Source organism: Haematobia irritans, chromosome 1 (genome assembly GCF_050003625.1).
Source record: "Haematobia irritans isolate KBUSLIRL chromosome 1, ASM5000362v1, whole genome shotgun sequence".
Lineage (NCBI taxonomy): Eukaryota > Metazoa > Arthropoda > Insecta > Diptera > Muscidae > Haematobia > Haematobia irritans.
In genome coordinates, this window is record NC_134397.1 from 107,538,726 (window position 1) to 107,556,441 (window position 17,716).

Genomic DNA, 17,716 nt, shown 5'->3' on the forward strand with positions numbered 1-17,716 from the left:
AAAATGGCTGACTTCCTTCAGAAATTTCTTTCTCTCGCATTTTATAATTGGAGTCGATTGGTTGGTTTCGCGCTCAAGTTGAATAGTTTTACTCCGATATTTTCGAATGGTTGTGACTGTGAACTGAAAATAAGCGTTTACGAACAAACCTGATAGTCATTGTTTACTTTTGAAATGAAAGAAGTTTTCGCAAATAAATAAAATAAATCTTAAATCCTAATTGGGATATCTTAACAACCGGGTTGAATTGAAGTACAAATACCCTTGTTCAAACTATGTATAAACCAATACACAAGAATCCGGAAATACACCGTGTCGGCGCGTGCACATAACTACCACTTGACCACCAGTTGCCATCACCACCGTGGGAGGCGCTGTATGCTAGCACGATCCACAGCGACGTGCTCCCGGTACCACATGAATGACAGTTTCTTTACAGCTACTTTGGACTGACAGACGGAAGATTTATTAGTATAATTTAACAACATTACAATCAACATTTTGTATTTCTTTTTAATATACTCACCTTTTGACGTTGTGGAGAAGGTGCCCGATGCGTCAAGGTTGAGCTCACCCTAGGTAGCTTAGGATAGCTTTTGTTCCTGGGAAGAGAACCGAATTTACCATTTATAAATGAACATCATATAAACTGGATACTGAAACAAATATAGTTATACGGATGGTATACTACGACTGAAACTTGACTCTAGAACAGACATATATATATACAGACATTTTCTTGTGGGTACATCGGAAATTTCTAAGGAAAAGTGTTACTGTGGATATGCGAAATGGTTAGTATTGGGATTGTTATTTTAGAAAAGATGTACAGTATGTTAAGAAAGTGTTTTGACAATAGGATAAAACTTATGTTTTGTTCCAAAATTAAATATAATTTAATTTTAAAAAATATTTTATTATGTATTTTGCAAAGTATACATATTTTATTTTTCTCAAAACGAATTAACAATTCGATTTTTACTTCAATTATTTCTGGAATTTGAAATATTTGGCAATGTCAAAAGACTTTCTAGCTTAGGTTTTTTTCTAAAGGCCGGTACTCTGTTCGGTTTTCGCGTTGAAACTCCATACAAAACCAAAAAATGCGAAAAACTTGCGAAATTTTTTCCATTTGTGATACTTAGTTTTTTTCGAGTTGAAAAACTGACGTAAATCGATCAGTCAGTATTTTCATAACATGGCGCAATTTGCAATGTGTATTAAGAAATAATTTATTTATTAAACTGATTTTTGTGAATTTATAATGCAAAAGTAATCGGATTATTATTTAAAAATGGAATCTGATCGATTGATACAACAAAGTATAACATGGAGTTGTATTTCTGTAATAAACTACCAACCAACATCTAGCCGCTCGCCACTATATTGTAGAACATAAATAATGTATAAAACATGAAATTTAAACACAAAAATAACAAAATAAAATCTTTATTTGGTGAATTATATTTTACAATCGTTTCATTTGTACTGGGCATCGGGATAATAAACACAAACCAAAATGTTAACAAAAGGAGCACAGCAATTGATGTTGCAAAACAATCATTAGCACTTCGTGAGTGCATACTTCTGTTTTTCCTTTTAATGTTTCCATGCCTTATTGCTCGTTTAGACCTATTTCAGCCTCGTGTATTTTTATGTTTGTAGCAATCCCGGTATGATTTTTATTGTGTATGGTGTGTGTGCGTTGCCGTCCATTGAAAAGAACCACCCTAATCCGGCGAGCTCTAGCCACGCTAATCGCCAGCATACCGGCAACTCAATTGGATGTCAACATTCAAACGATTGTTTGATTTAATCGCATTTAGCAAAACCACCGTAACAAAATGACCCGAAATAGTTTTTTTTTTTTCAATAATCCATGTTTTTGTGTAGGAAATCTCTGTGTTAACTGTTAGTTCCGGAATGAGTCCCGTTTAGGTAATTTAAGAGCCAGCATGTTCTAGACGGACATTGTTGATTATAATTAAATTGGAAGACTTAATAGTTACACATATTCTTGTTAATTGCTATCTAGCACAAATTAATTATTCTCAAAATTCAATTCAATAGCCCACTAGTTTATTTTTTTTTTTCCAACACATCTCGCAGTTCCCAGGAGCGAGTCCCTTGATTTACCGAAGACCCGTCCAATCGAGTAATATTTTTCTTGGGGACGCGTAACTTCGTTGGAAAGTGCGACTGGCACTTGGAGACTGCGAATGGGTCATTTTCTTTTGTCCGTGGCTTCATGTTGCTGGGTCTTGGAAGCTGAAAGGCGTGATGCTTGCTTATTCCAAATTGCCATATGCACATGAGAAGCGGTCAATAGTGAGAATATAGTCTACAATTAAGGTCAGATATTGTATCAATAGGTAAAAGTTAAGGTGGGTATTAAGTTCGAGTTTAGCCGCTAAAATCGTCATTTTTTCACGATTACTTTTCTTTAATAATCTATTTTAAGGAATACAAACTTTGTGAAAATTTGTTTTGGGCTTTTCCCCATCCCCAAGTTATAAAAAAAAATTTGCAACAAATATGTATAATTTTATGCCTTTTTCTTACTGTTTTAGTTTTCACTTTAGCGATTTTAGCGGCTAAACTCGAACTTATTACCCACCTTTAGTGAGAAATATTTGTGTTTGGAATTACGATTTCAATAGCACGGGAAGAAATTTTGTCTTGCCATGCACTGAGGTGGCACAGACCTGGCGATTTTTCATATCTCCGTCCATGTCCATTATCGCGAACTTTCCATTTTCATGTTGTTTGTAGTCTACGTATTGTACTCACGAGTCCTGAAAAAGAGCAATTAGATTTTGTTAGAATTTGCATTATAGTGATATCTTTAAGCACACATATGAATTTTACCTTAACTACGCTAGAGCCTACCACCGATATAGTATATCCACTTTAGTTTTTCCAGTTCGCATAGCTTGGGTAGATTTATTCCCTGAGAGGAAGGGAAAATCGTTAGAGTTGTTAGTATTCCGTATTGTTTGATTTTTCGCATTATATATTCTGATCTATAGGTTGAATTGATTTTATACTGAGTTATCATCGTTTCTATGAATTTTTCGTTATGTTATTATTTTTATACCCTCCATCATAGGATGGGGGTATATTAACTTTGTCATTCCGTTTGTAACACATCGAAATATTGCTCTAAGACCCCATAAAGTATATATATTCTGGGTCGTGGTGAAATTCTGAGTCGATCTAAGCATGTCCGTCCGTCCGTCCGTCTGTTGAAATCACGCTAACTTCCGAACGAAACAAGCTATCGACTTGAAACTTGGCACAAGTAGTTGTTATCGATGTAGGTCGGTTGGTATTGAAAATGGGCCATATCGGTCCACTTTTACGTATAGCCCCCATATAAAGGGACCCTCAGATTTGGCTTGTGGAGCCTCTAACAGAAGCATATTTCATCCGATCCGGCTGAAATTTGGTACATGGCGTTGGTATATGGTCTCTAAAAACCATGCAAAAATTGGTCCACATCGGTCCATAATTATATATAGCCCCCATATAAACCGATCCCCAGATTTGGCTTGCGGAGCCTAAAAGAGAAGCAAATTTCATCCGATCGGGCTGAAATTTGGTACATAGTGTTGGTATATGGTCTCTAACAACCATGCAAAAATTGGTCCACATCGGTCCATAATTATATATAGCCCCCATATAAACCGATCCCCAGATTTAGCTTGCGGAACCTAAAAGAGAAGCAAATTTCATCCGATCCGGCTGAAATTTGGTACATGGTGTTGGTATATGGTCTCTAACAAGCATGCAAAAGTTGGTCCACATCGGTCCATAATTATATATAGCCCCCATATAAACCGATCCCCAGATTTGGCTTGCGGAGGCTCAAAGAGTAGAAAATTTCATCCGATCCGGCTGAAATTTGGTACATGATGTTGGTATATGGTCTCTAACAACCATGCAAAAATTGGTCCACATCGGTTCATAATTATATATAGCCCCCATATAAACCGATCCCCAGATTTGGCTTGCGAAGTCTCCAAGAGAAGCAAATTTCATCCAATCCGGTTGTAATTTGGAACATGGTGTTAGTATATGATCTTTAACAACCGTGCCAAAATTGGTCCATATCGCTCCATAATTATATATAGCCCCCATATAAAACGTTCTCCAAATTTGACCTCCGGAGCCTCTTGGAGGAGCAAAATTCATCCGATCCGGTTCAAATTAGGAACGTGGTGTTAGTATATGGTCGCTAACAACCATACCAAAATTGGTCCAATCACACAAAAATTGGTCCATATCGGTTCATAATCATGGTTGTCACTAGAGCCAAAAATAAACTACCAAAATTTTATTTCTATAGAAAATTTTGTCAAAATGTTATTTCTATAGAAAATTTTGTCAAAATTTTATTTCTATAGAAAATTTTGTTAAAATTTTATTCGGTTCATAATAAAATTTTCATCATTTTCAAAATTTTATTTCTATAGAAAATTTTGTCAAAATTTTATTTCTATAGAAAATTTTGTTCAAATTTTATTGGGTTCATAATCATGGTTGCCACTCGAGCCACAAATAATCTACCAAGATTTTATTTCTATAGAAAATTTTGTCAAATTTAAAATTTTATTTCTGTAGAAATTTTTGTCAAAATTTTCTTTCTATAGAATATCTTGTCAAAATTTTTATTTCTAAAGAAATTTTTGTGAAAATTTTTTTTCTATAGAAAATTTTGTTAAAATTTTATTTCTGTAGAAAATTTTGTTAAAATTTTATGTCTACTTTGTCAAACTGAATTATATACGTATTGGATCGATCTTTTTTGATTTAATATATACCACGTATGGACTTACATACAACTTAGAAGATGGTGTTAGGAGGTTTTAAGATACCTTGCCATCGGCAAGCGTTACCGCAACTGAAGTAATTCGATTGTGGATGGAAGTGTTTAGAAGAAGTTTCTACGCAATCCATGATGGAGGGTACATAAGCTTCGGCCTGGCCGAACTTACGGCCGTATATACGTGTTTTATTATACCCTCCATCATAGGATGGGGGTATATTAACTTTGTCATTCCGTTTGTAACACATCGAAATATTGCTCTAAGACCCCATAAAGTATATATATTCTGGGTCGTGGTGAAATTCTGAGTCGATCTAAGCATGTCCGTCCGTCCGTCCGTCCGTCCGTCCGTCTGTTGAAATCACGCTAACTTCCGAACGAAACAAGCTATCGACTTGAAACTTGGCACAAGTAGTTTTTATCGATGTAGGTCAGTTGGTATTCAAAATGGGCCATATCGGTCCACTTTTACGTATAGCCCCCATATAAAGGGACCCTCAGATTTGGCTTGTGGAGCCTCTAACAGAAGCATATTTCATCCGATCCGGCTGAAATTTGGTACATGGCGTTGGTATATGGTCTCTAAAAACCATGCAAAAATTGGTCCACATCGGTCCATAATTATATATAGCCCCCATATAAACCGATCCCCAGATTTGGCTTGCGGAGCCTAAAAGAGAAGCAAATTTCATCCGATCGGGCTGAAATTTGGTACATAGTGTTGGTATATGGTCTCTAACAACCATGCAAAAATTGGTCCACATCGGCCCATAATTATATATAGCCCCCATATAAACCGATCCCCAGATTTGGCTTGCGGAACCTAAAAGAGAAGCAAATTTCATCCGATCCGGCTGAAATTTGGTACATGGTGTTGGTATATGGTCTCTAACAACCATGCAAAAGTTGGTCCACATCGGTCCATAATTATATATAGCCCCTATATAAACCGATCCCCAGATTTGGCTTGCGGAGCCTCAAAGAGTAGAAAATTTCATCCGATCCGGCTGAAATTTGGTACATGATGTTGGTATATGGTCTCTAACAACCATGCAAAAATTGGTCCACATCGGTTCATAATTATATATAGCCCCCATATAAACCGATCCCCAGATTTGGCTTGCGAAGTCTCCAAGAGAAGCAAATTTCATCCAATCCGGTTGTAATTTGGAACATGGTGTTAGTATATGATCTTTAACAACCGTGCCAAAATTGGTCCATATCGGTCCATAATTATATATAGCCCCCATATAAAACGTTCTCCAGATTTGACCTCCGGAGCCTCTTGGAGGAGCAAAATTCATCCGATCCGGTTCAAATTAAGAACGTGGTGTTAGTATATGGTCGCTAACAACCATACCAAAATTGGTCCAATCACACAAAAATTGGTCCATATCGGTTCATAATCATGGTTGCCACTAGAGCCAAAAATAAACTACCAAAATTTTATTTCTATAGAAAATTTTGTCAAAATGTTATTTCTATAGAAAATTTTGTCAAAATTTTATTTCTATAGAAAATTATGTTAAAATTTTATTCGGTTCATAATAAAATTTTCATCATTTTCAAAATTTTATTTCTATAGAAAATTTTGTCAAAATTTTATTTCTATAGAAAATTTTGTTCAAATTATATTCGGTTCATAATCATGATTGCCACTCGAGCCACAAATAATCTACCAAGATTTTATTTCTATAGAAAATTTTGTCAAATTTAAAATTTTATTTCTGTAGAAATTTTTGTCAAAATTTTCTTTCTATAGAATATTTTGTCAAAATTTTTATTTCTAAAGAAAATTTTGTGAAAATTTTATTTCTATAGAAAATTTTGTTAAAATTTTATTTCTGTAGAAAATTTTGTTAAAATTTTATGTCTACTTTGTCAAACTGAATTATATACGTATTGGATCGATCTTTTTTGATTTAATATATACCACGTATGGACTTACATACAACTTAGAAGATGGTGTTAGGAGGTTTTAAGATACCTTGCCATCGGCAAGCGTTACCGCAACTGAAGTAATTCGATTGTGGATGGCAGTGTTTAGAAGAAGTTTCTACGCAATCCATGATGGAGGGTACATAAGCTTCGGCCTGGCCGAACTTACGGCCGTATATACTTGTTATTTTATTACATTGGTCATGGTTAATACTCATTCTGCAAGTAAGTGTAGTGAATTGCAGCCTAGGATGGAACATGCTAATGTTCAGAATGTTCCTGGGGGTAGTACCTTGCCAGCTGCGACTCTCACTACACAATTTCAAACCATAACAACGACAACAACAACGCAAAGTGCACCGATATCTTCAGCACATCTACCACCACCGCCTGCAGAAGATGAACTATCGCGGTTGCTGAACTCTCTAGCGTCGAGCTCGTCTCCGTCTCCTGAATGCCGCAGTGCCTCCAGCGAATCCAGCTGTAAGTAAGGCAATGAGGGAAATCATAAACTCAGCTGTTGGCTTAGCTCGAATCGATTTCGAAAAGGAACAGGGGAGGATAGTAAACAGTTTGATCCCGTCTATAGTGGAAGCAACCAGGCAAGTACTCAGCACCAGCAGTGGAATACCCGCTAGTCAGCCAGTGGCGCCGCCAAATTTGGCCACAGAACAGCCAGGACAACCAATCTTAGGACAGCAGTGGTATCACAATGGACTGAATAGTCTAAGTGAGCCTGATACTTTGGGCTGCCACCTAACCTAGGACAGCAGCCACCCGGTTCAGTTGCCCAACAGACAAATGCGCCTCAAGGTTTACCACCATCACATGCTCTAGTTAAGTACGTGTTGGCAGTGGCCCAAACACAAGCAGGCTTTATTCGCTACCTTCAAGATCGTGTCCACGGGTCAACTTGAGGTTGCCACCAGTTGATCATCAATCTGCAGCAGCTGAAGGAGAACATGTTGCGAGGTGTAATATGAATTGGTTAAGTGGAGGTCAGTCAGACAATTTTATGCCAGTACATGGTTTGGCACAAAACCGACATTATGAGTTGCCTAATTTGAATTTTCCACCACCACCATTGTTTTCACAACTATATCAGGCACATTTATCCAATCAAGCTGTGCAGGCTGCAAGTTATCACCGACCAATGAGTAGTACCCACACGGAAGTCTCAAAAAAAATAAATTTGGCTAAATGGGAGTCAAATTTGTTTGTTTTTTTATTTTATCATGCACAACAAGATTTAGATCTTATAAATTAAAGTACATGAATTATATGATACAATTACGATATTCTCCACATCTTAATATAAATAAAAATGTATAAGTATTAAAAAGATTCCAAATAATATAAAAAGGCAATTAATACAATTAAATTAAATTAATGGGAAAAATAAAAAATAACAAGTATATACGGCCGTAAGTTCGGCCAGGCCGAAGCTTATGTACCCTCCATCATGGATTGCGTAGAAACTTCTTCTAAACACTGCCATCCACAATCGAATTACTTCAGTTGCGGTAACGCTTGCCGATGGCAAGGTATCTTAAAACCTCCTAACACCATCTTCTAAGTTGTATGTAAGTCCATACGTGGTATATATTAAATCAAAAAAGATCGATCCAATACGTATATAATTCAGTTTGACAAAGTAGACATAAAATTTTAACAAAATTTTCTACAGAAATAAAATTTTAACAAAATTTTCTATAGAAAAAAAAATTCACAAAATTTTCTTTAGAAATAAAAATTTTGACAAAATATTCTATAGAAAGAAAATTTTGACAAAAATTTCTACAGAAATAAAATTTTAAATTTGACAAAATTTTCTATAGAAATAAAATCTTGGTAGATTATTTGTGGCTCGAGTGGCAACCATGATTATGAACCGAATAAAATTTGAACAAAATTTTCTATAGAAATAAAATTTTGACAAAATTTTCTATAGAAATAAAATTTTGAAAATGATGAAAATTTTATTATGAACCGAATAAAATTTTAACAAAATTTTCTATAGAAATAAAATTTTGACAAAATTTTCTATAGAAATAACATTTTGACAAAATTTTCTATAGAAATAAAATTTTGGTAGTTTATTTTTGGCTCTAGTGGCAACCATGATTATGAACCGATATGGACCAATTTTTGTGTGATTGGACCAATTTTGGTATGGTTGTTAGCGACCATATACTAACACCACGTTCCTAATTTGAACCGGATCGGATGAATTTTGCTCCTCCAAGAGGCTCCGGAGGTCAAATCTGGAGAACGTTTTATATGGGGGCTATATATAATTATGGACCGATATGGACCAATTTTGGCACGGTTGTTAAAGATCATATACTAACACCATGTTCCAAATTACAACCGGATTGGATGAAATTTGCTTCTCTTGGAGACTTCGCAAGCCAAATCTGGGGATCGGTTTATATGGGGGCTATATATAATTATGAACCGATGTGGACCAATTTTTGCATGGTTGTTAGAGACCATATACCAACACCATGTACCAAATTTCAGCCGGATCGGATGAAATTTGCTTCTCTTTTAGGTTCCGCAAGCCAAATCTGGGGATCGGTTTATATGGGGGCTATATATAATTATGAACCGATGTGGACCAATTTTTGCATGGTTGTTAGAGACCATATACCAACACTATGTACCAAATTTCAGCCCGATCGGATGAAATTTGCTTCTCTTTTAGGCTCCGCAAGCCAAATCTGGGGATCGGTTTATATGGGGGCTATATATAATTATGGACCGATGTGGACCAATTTTTGCATGGTTTTTAGAGACCATATACCAACGCCATGTACCAAATTTCAGCCGGATCGGATGAAATATGCTTCTGTTAGAGGCTCCACAAGCCAAATCTGAGGGTCCCTTTATATGGGGGCTATACGTAAAAGTGGACCGATATGGCCCATTTTCAATACCAACCGACCTACATCGATAACAACTACTTGTGCCAAGTTTCAAGTCGATAGCTTGTTTCGTTCGGAAGTTAGCGTGATTTCAACAGACGGACGGACGGACGGACATGCTTAGATCGACTCAGAATTTCACCACGACCCAGAATATATATACTTTATGGGGTCTTAGAGCAATATTTCGATGTGTTACAAACGGAATGACAAAGTTAATATACCCCCATCCTATGATGGAGGGTATAATAATAGTAATAAATAATTAATTAAATAAACAAAGTTTAATTAAAATAAAATTTTGAATAGAGATATAACATTATGATAATTATTTTGTATAAAACAATAATTAAAAAAGAAAAAAATTAAGTAAATGTTAGCATAGACCTGTATATTATACTAGATCTGGTTAAGATAAGTAATAAGTTTTTCCTTAAAAACATTTGCGTTGCTGTTAAGCTGTAGACTATGTGGAAGAACATGTCAATGTCTTGCCCCGATTGGATCTCGCAAACTGAAGCCTCTCATAGAGATAAGGAGGTTTCCGAGTATATATAATTTTATGAAGAAACAAAATAGTCCTGTATTTAAGCAGATTTTCCAAAGACATACCGTAGAGTAAGATACTGTACCGGGAGATATGTTCGAAACGATTAAGTCGATACACATATCTAATTATATTGTTATATAAAACATTCATTTTCCTTTTACTTGCAGCATCACATCTCGCAAATAGCTCACATCCATATAATAAACTCGGAATAATCACACATTTCGCCAAAAGAATTCGAATATTTAGTGGAGTTTGGTGTTGGATATGCCACAAAGACCTTAGTTTTGAATATGCCTGCCATATAACATTATTCATATGGTTCGTCCAAGTAAGAGTGCTATTTAACGTAATGCCCAAGTTCTTCACTGAGTTCACAATCTCTATCCTCTGGCCGTTGAGAATGATATCGATATCACTTGGAAGTTGAAAACCGCGTTTACCCAAAACAAGACATTTGGTCTTCCTGGGGTTAAGGTAGAGACCGTTTGCTGTCGACCATCTCTGAACTGTGGTCAGATCGTCATTTAACAAAGTAGCCTTATCGTAAATTGTCCCAGAATCCCCTGTTATGTAGACCTGAACGTCATCGGCATACAGGTGTATCCTACAATGGTTCAAACGCAATGGAAGGTCGTTGATATAAACGGAAAAAAGCAGGGGGCCAAGAACAGACCCCTTATTGTCCGGAGGAAGAGTTTTTGACAAAAATCCAGCTCTTGACTGGTATTGTGACCATCTCAAATTTGTCCAGATTCGTGATTGGAATGAAATACAAAACCAACATTTCGAAAACGAATTTCAAGTTCAGACCCAGGTTCTTAACCGCCGCCAATTGCCTCACGAGTCGTTGGAAAATTATTATAATGCGGTCATGCAACTGAGGACTCAACAGAAAACGCCGTATACGGAACCAGAAATGGTGCAGATCATGAGAACAATTTGAAACCATCCTTAGCGCAAATGATTTTCTCGGTGAGAATATATGACTTGGGGAGTTTGTACCGAGAGGTAAAACGTGCCGAAAAATTTGCTAACTATCCATCGTCAACAGTATCAGCGGAGGAATTGCCTCCTGAGACATGCGTGAAAGATCCAAAGGGCTGTTTTCTCTTAGCACTGGATATGCTAAGCCGTTAAGGACTAAAAGAAAACAGAGTACTCGTTTATCCAGGACATCTCCAAAAATATGCAACACTGTCATCAGCTGTTTAAAAACAATCACAGAAAAGAAGTGAAATCTTACATTTTTAATGTATGAAATGCTTCAATTAGTAATAAATATTTACTGCTGCGATTATTTATGACACTGTATCACTCTGAATTTCATGTTTTTCGATAAAATAGTCGCAATAAATTGCTATTGTGAATCGAAGAAGCGTCACTTTATCCAAATACAATGGGTGCGACTTGCACTGATGAGATGTTCTGGATAGAACACCAGTGCAACGTTGTTCTGGATAGCCCATACAAATGTTGCATCCAGTGCAAAAAGAAAACAGCCCTCAAGTTTAAATGTTGGAATTGTGGTGTTGAGGGTCACACTTGGCTAGATTGTGTTGCCCCTAAAAAATTCTTTTACTACAAGTGTGGCCATGATGAAGTGACGATTAGGAGTTGTCCGAAATGTCAGGGAAACAGGAAGGGAGCCCATCTCAAACTGGGGAGGTGAGGTCGACCGCAGTCTAGACCCAGTTCTCGCTTCGAATGAAAAAATTACGATCTCAGTGAATTCCCACCAGGTCAGAAGCAATTCTGCAATTTGTCCAAAACTTAGGGAAACAAAACCGTTGCACGTCAGGGTGCAAGAATATAAAGAGGCGAAAGCGAGGATTTTGGGATTTCTAATAAAGTGAAAAAGGCCCGTGAACGTTATAAGAAGAGAATGGCTTTGCGCAGCATCGCTGTATGATGGAGATGATAATAGGCTATACACCCGATTGACGATTAATGGTCAAGAAATTTAGGGGTTGCTCGACAGTGGAGCTACGGTATCTTGTTTGGGCAGAGGTTGCATGGATTTTATAGCTCGAGCAGGTTTAGAGATACGACCTTTTCATTCTTTTATTCATACGGCCGATGAAAATCCACATAGAGTTATTGGAAAAATAGTCGCGGTGATTTCCTTTAATAAAGCGTCTCATGAAATTACTTTCTTTTTGGTCCCGTCTTTGAGTAGATCGCTTTTTCTTGGTATTGAATTTATGCGTAAATTTAAACTTTTTGCCCAAATTTGTCTTTGAGTAGATCGCTTTTTCTTGGTATTGAATTTATGCGTAAATTTAAACTTTTTGCCCAAATTGAGAGTTTGACCACCAATAATGTCAGTCTCTGTGAAGAAGCTGATAGTGGTACTAATGCCGATAGAAATGCTCACAATTTGTCAGATTTTCAACGGAAACGTTTGGAAATAGTGATAGAAAAATTTCCCTGCTTTTCGAAAAAAATGTTTGGGTCGAACTCAATCTGAGATGCACACAATCGACACACGTGATGCAGCTCCAGTGAAAAGTAAACATTATCCTATGCACCAGCTGTGCAAAAATTCATGTTTGCGGAGCTGGGTAGGATGTTGGCCTTGGGTGTCATTGAGCAGAGTGACAGTCCATGGAGTAATCCAGTTACCTTAGTCCGTAAGGGCGAGAAGAACAGATTATGCCTGGACGCAGGAAAGATCAATGAACTCACGGTCAAGGATGCCTATCCACTTCCGCATATTGAAGGATTGCTTAGCCGGCTTGGTGATACCTATTTCATTTCGAGTGCCGACCTCAAAGATGCTTTCTGGCAGATACCCCTTGATGAAATCCAGTAGGGAAAAGACCGCTTTCACTGTGACTGGGAGGCCACTTAATCATTTTACGGTCATGCCTTTTGGGTTGTTTAATCCAGCTCAGAGGTTATGCCTTTTAATGGATAAAGTGATTCCAGCGGCACTGAGAGATCGTGTTTTTGTCTATTTGGATGCTGGTATCTCCAGATTTTGACACTTACCTGGAGTTGCTGGATCGTGTGGCCGATTTGTTGGCTAAATCGGGGCTCACAATAAATGTGGCAAAGTCAAAGTTCTGTTTTAAAGAGCTCCGATACTTAGGCTACATTGTTGATGGTGGAACTCTCAAGGCGGATGAAGCAAAAGTAGAAACAATTACACGTTTCGATTATCCAAAGACGGCCAAACAGGTGAGGAATTTCATGGGAGCTACTGGATGATATAGGCGTTTTATACCGGATTAAGCGACTATAGCAACACCCATTTTCGATACTCTTAGGAAGGACAAAACTTTGCATTCGGAGATGAAGCAAAGAATGCTTTTGATCAGTTGAAACATGCCCTGGTCACAAGCCCAGTACTCTCTCATCCAAACTTTGAAAGACACTTTTATGTACAATGTGATGCTTCCGACCTTGGAATAGAAGCGTCCTATTTTAGAAGGATGATGAGGACGGGGAGCATCCCATTGCATATTTTTCACAGAAGTTAACGTCAGCCCAGAAAAACTATTCAGTGACGGAGAGTGCTTGGCTGTGGTCATGGCTATTAAGAAATTCAGGCCATATATTGAATTAAAGCAGCCTGAAATGGTTAATGTCCCACAGGGATCTGAGTGGAAGACTGGCGAGGTGGAGCCTACATCTGCAGTCCTTTACGTTCGATATCGAACATAGACAAGGCAGCAAGAACATTGTTCCTGACACCTTTTCTAGGTACGATATGGAGGAGTTGTCGGCGAATTTCGACGAGCTGATGGATCTCTCCTCACCCGCCTTTCAGTCAGAGGGATACCAAGATTTGGTTCGTAATATTACGGAGAATGAAGAGGGTTTGCCTGACTTAAGGGTAATCGATAATGTGGTATATAAAAGGACCGGTCACTACGATGGTGTTCCCATCAACGAGGATTTTGCGTCGAAGTTGTGGGTGCCGGCTGAGTTGACCGAGAAGTTTATTGAAAAGGCTCATTGTACACCAGAAGCTGCACACGGCGGGTTTCACAAAACTTTACGTCGTGTAAAAGTATATTACTTTTGGCCCAACATAGCCACACAGGTGCGAAGTTTTGTGAAACGATGCTATGTCTGCAAGGAGACGAAGACGGCAAATACAACTCTCCGTCCACCTATGGGAAATCAAGCGGAGGTTGAGTGACCATTCCCACGAATCTATGTAGACTTTCTAGGACCGTACCCGCGATCGAAAAATGGGAATTCATTTATTTTTATAGTTTTGGACCATCTTTCAAAGTATGTGTTGTTGAAGGCAATGGCTAAGGCGAGTGCTAAAAATGTGGTGAAGTTTATGATTTCTGAAGTTTTTCATAAATTTGCACACCCGAAGAAATTGTCTCCGATAACGGCAAACAATTTGTGAGCAAAGAATTCTCGGACATGGTTAAGAGCTTCGGGATAACGCATATGAGAACAGCTATCCATTCGCCACAGGCAAACGCCTCTGAGGTCAACCAGTCGGTGTTGTCCGCAATAAGAGCTTATTTACAGAAGGACCACCGTGAATGGATAAGCATCTGTCCGAAGTAGAGTGCTCGCTACGCTCCTCTGTTCATAGCGCTATCAATGTGACACGCACTTTTTGGAGTTAATATGGTAAATCATGGAAGCGTATACAAGATCGCGTATACAAGATCGTAAACTCCATCTGTTGTTAAGTGATCCTGAATTGAACGTTATTCCCAAATCGGAGAAAATGGAACTGACGCGGAAGCTGATTAGAGATAGCTTACACAAAGCCTATCTCAAAGGTGAGAAATCCTACAATCTTCGTTGTCGCCAAATTAAATTCGTGCTCGGACAAGAGGTATTTCGCCGAAGTTTTAGGCAAAGCAGTTTTCAAGACAATTACAATGCCAAATAATATAAGAAGTTTTTCAAGTGCAGAATAGTGCAACCTGTGGAAAATTCACTTTATGAAGTGGAGGACCGCAATGGTAAACTTTTAGGTGTATTTCATGCCAAGGATTTGAAGCAATAGGTTATATTAAATAGTTTTCAGGCATTGAATTTCCATTTTAGCCAACAGAGAAGTTGAGGCGCTATTTTAGATTGTAGTTTTTTTTTAATTTGTAGGAGCTATGAATTACATTATTTTGAAATTTTTGGGTTCTTGGAATTTTTTGCTTTTTTATTTTTTTTATCTATTTAATTATTTATTTATTCTTTTGGTATTTTTACTTGGATTTTGTCATATTAAAATTTCATTATTTGAAGATAGCATAGTATCTGAAATAGTTTAATGAAATCACCAGGTAAGTTGTTGATGTCACTTTACGTAGTAAGATAATTATAATTTTTAGAATTGACCGATTGTATAAAGAAAAGGTTTATAAATTGAAGTGGAACTCACCTGGTTTGTCTTTGGATGTGTGTGTGTTTGGAGGAGATAATTCTGGGCAGGACGCTATATTTGATCGAAATTAGGATTAGTATACACTTTAACCCTCCGATGAGTGACAGTTCTGAACTTCACGACCGTGTGAAAAGGTCCCTATGGACCTTTTTTGTAAATCATTTTTGTCATATATTTTTTTTTTTTGATTTTTTGTTTTGTTTCTATTGTTTATAACTAAATTCTACATACAAAAATAATTTTTTTAATTTTTTTTGCTTGAATTTTCTTAAGACTATTATAAAAAAAATTAAAAATTATTGTTGTTGAGCGTGTACTTCTTGTCCCCTGCACTGTGTGCAAGTGTTGCAGCGATGTAAAAGTGTGCTATGTTCTTCGCAAACAGCGTTGCCGCAGCCGAAGCAGTATGGCCGCGTTTTCCGCTCCCGCCCGTACTCAGAACGGCAAAGCCTACATGACGGTCTACTTGACCTACACCCTCACAAAAAATCGCTTCTGTAACATATACTCCCAAACATAGTTTGCTTCTAGCATATACATTTTTGGGTATTGCCCAAACATTTATATGTTTGATCTCTACCAATATATAATATGTTTGAAAGCATATTGGTCTAAACAATATATGTTTGGGTAGTCTAAGTTCCAAACATTTTGTATTTTTGCATCCAAATTCAATAATGTTGTCTTCCAAAAAACAATATGTTATTATGTGACCATATAATATGTTTGGAAGCATTTTGCACCCAAAAATATTATATGCTTAAAAAATTCTCCCAAACAATATTGTGCTCAAAATTTTATTTATTTATTTATATATTTACAATCATAATGAATTATGAAAATAAACAGGTAATATAGGTGCTAACAACATAGGTTTTCGACCTGAATGCTCAAAATTTTGTTTCTGCCCAATTGTATATTCCCCCACATCTTTCTCACTTCCACGAGATTTTTTAGTTCTTAGCACCTTTTTCTGTAATACAAACATTGTAGAAGAAATTATTCAATTTTATGATTTTTTTATTTTAATTTTACCTTTTGCCGGACGGGGATTCGAACAGCGGACCACACAGTTTGTAAGGATCAAAGAAGTAGCTGATCAATTGCCCAAGGAAAAATAAAATGTTAATTTTGTAATAACAAGCAACAACCACCAACTTAATTCAATATCGCTCCCTGTTAAATAGCGCTCCAAGCTACTAAACACATATATGTTTATAGGCTATTTCTAAATTAATATATGTTTGCATCCAAGCATATTATATTTACAAACATTTTATTTCCCAAACATAATATGTTCTAACATATTAACATATATGTCCCAAGCATGTTATGCTAGTTTATGAACATTATATGCTTGCACCCAAAAATATTGTGTTTAAAAATGTGTGTTCCAAACATATAATGTTTATATCCAAACATATGAAAAACAGTCTTTTTCATCCGTGTAGCAGCAAACGACGGTACATTGCCTTCCATCGGTCTTGGTAATACCTGAAATGAAAAGAAAATAAAAAACAAATAAATATATATTCTATTCTTGAATTTGAAGATGTTTTTCTTACCCTAACATCGAATGATTCCATCGCATTGCGTATCCTTGGATTTGAGGTTATATGGTTGTTCAGGGCACGTTCTTCGATATTTGGTGTGGCCAATTTTTTCGTTAGCAGTAACAAGAACGACCGCCGTCTGTCACTCCTTTTTATAGGCTTCATTTCGTTGTAAATCGTAAAAGCAGCCAATGCAGCGAAGTCCAACATATTATAAAACATTTGATCGATGCCTATCATTTTATACCATGGAATCAACGGCGCATTTGTTGGCGTTGTAATCTAATATGGCGTTGTAATCTTCGCGGTTTGCTCGTCAACGAGGCAGGTGTAGTGCATTGTGGAGAGTACGTTCACCACTTTATTTTTTTTCGGCACGTATGAGCATAACGATATATCCCCCTCGTTGAACCCAAATAATGTACTATTGATGTTGCGCTTCGGGTTCTTCTTGAACTCCTGTGGAATGAATGTTTTGTTGTAGCGCACTGTACCAACATATGCGGTCCTCCTCCTCAACAAAATACGCGCCAAGTCAAGAGTGGTAAAGAAATT

The 17,716-nt window shown here is 37.0% G+C and overlaps 1 protein-coding gene across 1 annotated transcript; it reads left to right on the top strand.

Annotated features, from left to right (window-relative positions):
- Nucleotides 1–13,958: 13,958 nt before the first annotated feature.
- On the top strand, nt 13,959–14,393 carry LOC142230599 (uncharacterized). Its single transcript, XM_075301241.1, has one exon. The coding sequence runs from the start codon at nt 13,959–13,961 to the stop codon at nt 14,391–14,393; it is 435 nt and encodes a 144-aa protein (XP_075157356.1).
- Nucleotides 14,394–17,716: the final 3,323 nt, after the last annotated feature.